At 46.6% G+C, this 5,773-nt stretch overlaps 2 protein-coding genes across 2 annotated transcripts in view; one reads left to right on the forward strand and one right to left on the reverse strand.

Moving 5' to 3' along the window:
- The window catches only part of T265_04816 (hypothetical protein), a gene marked incomplete at both ends in the record, with an annotated part of 49,245 nt that overhangs the window by 30,371 nt on the left and 13,101 nt on the right, over window positions 1-5,773 (reverse strand). The window contains 2 exons of the mRNA XM_009169654.1: window positions 3,085-3,182; window positions 4,702-5,423. Coding sequence (XP_009167918.1) covers window positions 3,085-3,182; window positions 4,702-4,815 — 212 coding nt within the window. The remainder of the gene's footprint in view (window positions 1-3,084; window positions 3,183-4,701; window positions 5,424-5,773) is intronic.
- The window catches only part of T265_13607 (hypothetical protein), a gene marked incomplete at both ends in the record, with an annotated part of 10,126 nt that continues 6,433 nt past the window's right edge, over window positions 2,081-5,773 (forward strand). The window contains 6 exon segments of the mRNA XM_009169663.1: window positions 2,081-2,228; window positions 2,275-2,397; window positions 2,403-2,667; window positions 3,067-3,190; window positions 3,243-3,386; window positions 5,481-5,768. Of these exon segments, the coding sequence (XP_009167927.1) occupies window positions 2,081-2,228; window positions 2,275-2,397; window positions 2,403-2,667; window positions 3,067-3,190; window positions 3,243-3,386; window positions 5,481-5,768 (1,092 nt within the window).

The following is a 5,773-nucleotide window of genomic DNA, read 5'->3' on the forward strand; positions in this document are numbered from 1 at the left end:
TGTCAGGTTGCCCAAGCCTAGACAGGGGAAGTCGAGTGGCGGAGGTCGGGTTCGAACCACGGACCTTCCGGTCAGTAAATTCGCGCTCTAACCACTTGAGCCATCTCGCCCCCAGATGAGTAGCAGCTGGTGGCCACAACAGTTGTTGTTCGAAGTACTCGGCCCATGGGTAGAGGCGTTCTTCTTTATTTAAGATGTTCACTCCTTTCCCATCCTTGTTGATTTCGCTCACATAGGTTTCCGGGGACCGATCGAATGGATCAACTGATATAATCTTCGGACATTACTGGCTTTTTGGCCTCTTCCACTTTCTTGGCTTTATGTGTCCACCACACTTCACGGGCGGCTCAGACGCTCACTTTGATTTGAAGTTTGATAATTCGTCACATCAAGTTATGTCCGGGACCGGCTGGGATATTTCTCAGAGATTTAAGCAGCGCCACCGTTCGGTCTGATATCCAGTGCTTGAGTGCGCCTGGTGGTGCCATGGACGAAATTCCAAGCAGTATGTAAAAACGTGTCAATTTCGTCCCAGTATGAGTTCATATCTGATGGTGGAGCATTTGGAAGAGACTCTAGAAGACGATTCTGGTTAAGTTCGTCTAACATCCGTATCTGCCAACTGCCAAGCGATTTGTCCGAAACTTCGGTGGCCCTGGAAAACGTATGGAGAAGCTGCTCCGGACGAGCGCGTAGCCAGAATTCACAAATGTTTCAAGACGACCGGTAGCTATTTATTGATCCGCAACATCGGTAACTGATGGCAATGTGGTCGGTATGAGTTTGTGGCCGGCATGCCGTTGGAGGACACCATGCGGCCAGACGACTTTGGTTAGTTCGGAAGTTAGCACTGCATAAAAAACGGCCTGTGATGAGCACACAGCTGAAGCAAGCGTTCAGCACTGTCAATACGTATCGAGTCCAGTCCGTGTCGATCACCCAATTGGGTCTTAGATAGGCTATATCTGGCCACTTATGCAACCACAACGATATCTGGGCTTTTAGCTCGCCGCAACAGGGCACTCAAGGCGCCATAAAACCTATATCTGATGGTGTCAGAGTTACAGTAAGTTGGAACGTAAGCAGACACGCCAAACAGACGTCGATTAACTTTCCCCTTGTGGGACTCCTTTAGAGACGTTGCCGGACGAACCGCAAGAGGCGACTACCAACAGGTATTCAGTCCACAAAAGATTTTTTCCACCCAGTGACTTAGGACAATGAAAACCACTGCACATCCAGCCGCAGCAGCCTCTGGATCGCCAGAGGTGAGTAGCCGAATTGGAGTGGAGACTGATGGGGCGGTTAATTCAATGACTGCGCTTCAATCTTGAATTCTTGTTTCTGACACAGCACACATCAACGTCAAGCGAGTCCAGAGTGAGAGCAAGAACAGCTTGGTGGTCTGCTTGATTTAGAGTGCGTAAATTGAAGGCAGCCAGAGAGACTGGGCGTCAATGCTTGAAGAATGATTTCCAGATGTCTGATGATATCGGCGCCGGATGACGCGTAGATGTCGGTTGCAAAACCGATGCAAGACGAATGTGGTCATCAGTTCTAAATGCTGGGCCTACAAGGAGAGAGTGATTAATGGGGTGGGGGAAGGAGGAAGAAAAAAGTAAGTGAAAAAGAAAGAAGGGAGACGTCAGCTGTAGCATGTTTCCGCTTACCCGTCCTGCTGTACGCAGCGAGTAAGGCTGATGGCACCACGAGACGGCCGATGTGGCATGAGTTTGTTTGTATATGCGCGATTCATGGCTGTACGTGGGCTGGGATACTGCCAAGGTGCCCACACCTAGACAGGAGGACGATTACGGTCCTCAATCAAAGCCTTTAGCTCAAAAGCCTGACCGCAATGGAGTGGTGTTTGGCTGAAAATATAAGTGAATTGCCACTTTTACGGAACATGGTACCACACACTTTGCAACCCCCAACATGGAGTACCAAGCGACTATGTTCATCAGATCTCAAGCCATCGACCATCTTTGTATGGAAGACTCTGTGAGTGTCGCGCGGGTAGCCTCCAGTAAAAAGATAAGATAAGCATTCAGCTCTAGCACCCTTCCGGTGCCTAGCTGCCATGCCACCCGAAGAAAGCAAGAGGGCTGGGATACTGCCAGGTTGCGCAAGCCTAGACAGAAGAAGTCGAGAGGCGGAGGTCGGATTCGAACCACGGACCCTCCGGTCAGTAGATTCGCGCTCTAACCACTTGGGCCATCTCGCCCCCAGTATAGCTCAATGGGTCGCCGAGATACACAAACCGTCACACCACAGTAAGGCCTAGTCTCTTCGTGACGACTTTAGTTGACCGTTTATTTTTTGCTCTCCACGAGTTGCTGTCTATCTGTCTGTCAGATCTTGATTTGTTTCGACAAATTCATAATAATTTTCGATCAAGTTAGATGATAATAGGTCATTTTCACCAAACAAAGCCGATCGCTGTTCTAGTTTGAATCCGAGTATATTCACAGCGGTTGCTTGGATATACGTTGCAACTAACCCACCGCTACGTACCACTACGCTCCCCAGTAACGCACTGACGATGTCATCTCGACTGGCGATGAAACGTTTGCAATCAAATTGCCCAGCTCAGCGAACAAACCAACGGCCATCTACGCTACCTGAGCTACCAAAATTTTCCTCTATAGAGGACCTACTAGCTTCCAGGTAGTCTTAGGAGTGGTTTATCGACCGGTACTGTATGAACCGTCAGTCTGCTTACATTCTGGTCCGAGGAGGCGGATTTTTCCGAGTCCGATGAACACGTTGCCACGTGAAGCGTGATCCATATCACATTCAGCTCCAAGCACCACTAGGGTGATTAGTACCTTAATGACATCCCTCTGCCGCAGGACGTTGGATGAGTTCACGTGAGGAGTAGCGTGCACCTCACAAAGGTGCACCAATTTGTTTGCTGCACATATCACTAGCAATCAACCAGCCTTACCACTCGCTGACCGACCTCCAAAGGAATGTAGTATGCACTTCCCAGTTTGAATATTATCAACTGCTCTAGCATTGAAAGCGATTGAAGGGAAAAGATATTCAACTGTGTTTGTGCAATAGCGCTTGTCTACAACGTACGTCTCAATTCCTCCCACTTCAGCGTATCGCGCGCGATATTTCGGTATCCGTAGCATCATTTGCAAGTTCCGAGCAACTGTTTGATCATATTCGTTTTTCTGTGGAAGTCAAAACATAAAGAAACAGTTCCACATTATATGTAACACAATAATAATAAGCGTTCAGCTGTAACACCCCTTCGGTGTCAAGCTGCCACGTCACCCAAAGGAAGCACGAGGGCCGAAACACTACCAGGTTGCCCAAGCTTAGACATAATCAGTCGAGGTGCCTGGGTTGAATACGAATCACGGGCCTTCTGGTCAGTAAGTACGAGCCCCAGCCACTGATCTATCTCGCGCTCACTGTTACTTTCAACGCTAAGGGAACAAGGGCCTAGGCTGGTACACTAACCATTTATGTATGATTTTAGTCTGTTAAGTTGGTTTTTCTTGGAGGACCACAAATTTTAGTTCCAAACATCAGGACTATCAAAACTGGTAATGCTTCGGTGGATAAGTGCAAAATACTTTCGTTATCATTTCGGCTGGTAAAAGCCACATAATATCTCACTGATTTTTTAAAGAAAACATTTTTGCCTGATGTTTTTCTTAATAGCTGGGCATGTTGATAACATACAGGAGATGAACAATGTGTGAAGGACTATGGCCCTGCGATCTCCGTAACAAAAGTTTTTCCTGGAATTGCTTTTGAGAAGTTTGTCCGCGCAAACAGTAATAAACAGTATAGCATCGAATGAATGACCGAACAGTAACCCAACGGATTTGCGTGTCTTGGAAATATTTTGGTGTTTTACTGAGAAAAATATACTCTATATTAGTCAAGAAGAGCTCGAGATAGCCCAGTGAATAGGGTGCGAGCTTACTGACTGGAAGGTCCGAGGTTCGAACTGACCTCTGAACCTCGACGGGCAAACTGGCTAAGTTACAGTCCTTGTACTTTTTTCGGGTTGTGCGGTGCTAGAGCTGAACGATTAGTCAAATGGTCACACTGTACAAAAGACAAATGCCGCTAGATATGTGAAGTAGAGTCTTCATGCCCACTGATTTTCCTCAACCCCGTTCAAGTTAGAACTTTAGAACTTCCACCATGTATCACTCAAGGCATCTGTTCGCTTTATGTATGGGTAATCTTGATTTGGTACGCATAGAACTCCTAAAGTAGCATGTTGCATGTTCATAAAGCAAAACGCTAGTAAGGCCACTTCATTAAAGTAACTGATGACTGTCACTGAGATGTGTTCGACATGCGCAATTCAAAGAGTAATGCTCGCGGTTACAACTACAATGTTCATTATGATTACCACTGACCGATGAGTTAGGCCCTTAATATGGGTAACATAGCGAAAGTACCGATTGGGAGACCAGCGCAGTGCCATCTAGAACCGCTGATTAACCAACAATTACGGAAGATTCGACAAACAGCTTTTTCGGTTGGCGATAACCGATGCGGTGTTTCTGGATTTCCTCAAGTTGAGGAGGAAAACAAAAGGGACTTCATTACCTGGTAAGAAAACCTGCTTGTGACAGGAAACTACACATGCCCTTCAAAGATGGGAGGGGTCAGTTAGTGGTAGGTACATGCAACGAAGGCTATTTCCGAATCTTGTTGATCACATACCGGTATAAGCAGCTGATCGCGCAACCAGTTAAGATAATACATCAGTTCTTTCTCTTCCATTAGTTGACGAGACCAACAGGCAAACTTAGCGACGATTCTTGATGCTTGATACATACAGAAAGGGTCACCACGTTGAAAGAAGCTGAAAAAATGTGGCCATATTGCCTCCCGAGAGTCTTGAAAACATGAGCAGAAGATTTCCACGCGTAATTTGTCCTCCTATAAAAGATGGTGAATAGCTTCAAGCATAAATACCTGAAGAATGTCGTCCAAAAGTGTAAGTATATACTGCAATGTCTGTTCCTTTGATATGCGGTTCAGGATGAAAATAAAGACTCGTGCAGTCTAGGTGGGCTGGTAAAAGGCAAATGTTTCAAACCAGTTGCGGATCTTCGTTGATAACTCGAGTTCGAGCCTCGGGTGTAGGAGAATTGTCCAAGCGGGTGATGAAGTTAAATTGTTCTGTATTGATAATCTGTCCTCTGAAACGACGCAAGATCGTGAAAATCACAGCTTACTGAAGATAAGACTGCCAATTCACTCTTGTCAGACGAATTTCGGCAGCCGTTGCTTGGAGGAAGCTTGTCGTAGTGCCAACTAATAAAGGAATCAAAGTAAAGACTCGATACACACTTGAAGTGATGTCTTCGATGGTTCCAACGCGAGCGTATTCAAGCGACATTGCGACAGACAATTACACAAGTAAACAGGGACAAGATCCGCTGAAATAGGATAACATATAATAATGGGAAGTCAGAAAGTTTTTGTCATCGTGTTAGGCAGGAATCCACGCGGATCCCACTATACCGCACGTCTTCAGGCGCTGCTACGGCCGAGAAGCCTGGCCCGCTCGAGGTTGGCCCAAAATTCGGGACGCTTGCCGGTCCGGCATCAAGAGGAGATCTGATTGGTCAACAATCTGGACCCAACAGCCAATCATGACCCAGTATTGGCCAAATGCCGGTTGCCAATGGAGCTCCAGAACGCGTCAGAAATTCCAGAAAGTTATAGCCGCTTACGCTATATATACGAAGCGCTGTACAACTGTTCCTGATTTCGTTTTGGGCGTTAA

Source organism: Opisthorchis viverrini (assembly GCF_000715545.1).
Source record: "Opisthorchis viverrini unplaced genomic scaffold opera_v5_83, whole genome shotgun sequence".
Taxonomy (NCBI): Eukaryota; Metazoa; Platyhelminthes; class Trematoda; order Opisthorchiida; family Opisthorchiidae; genus Opisthorchis; species Opisthorchis viverrini.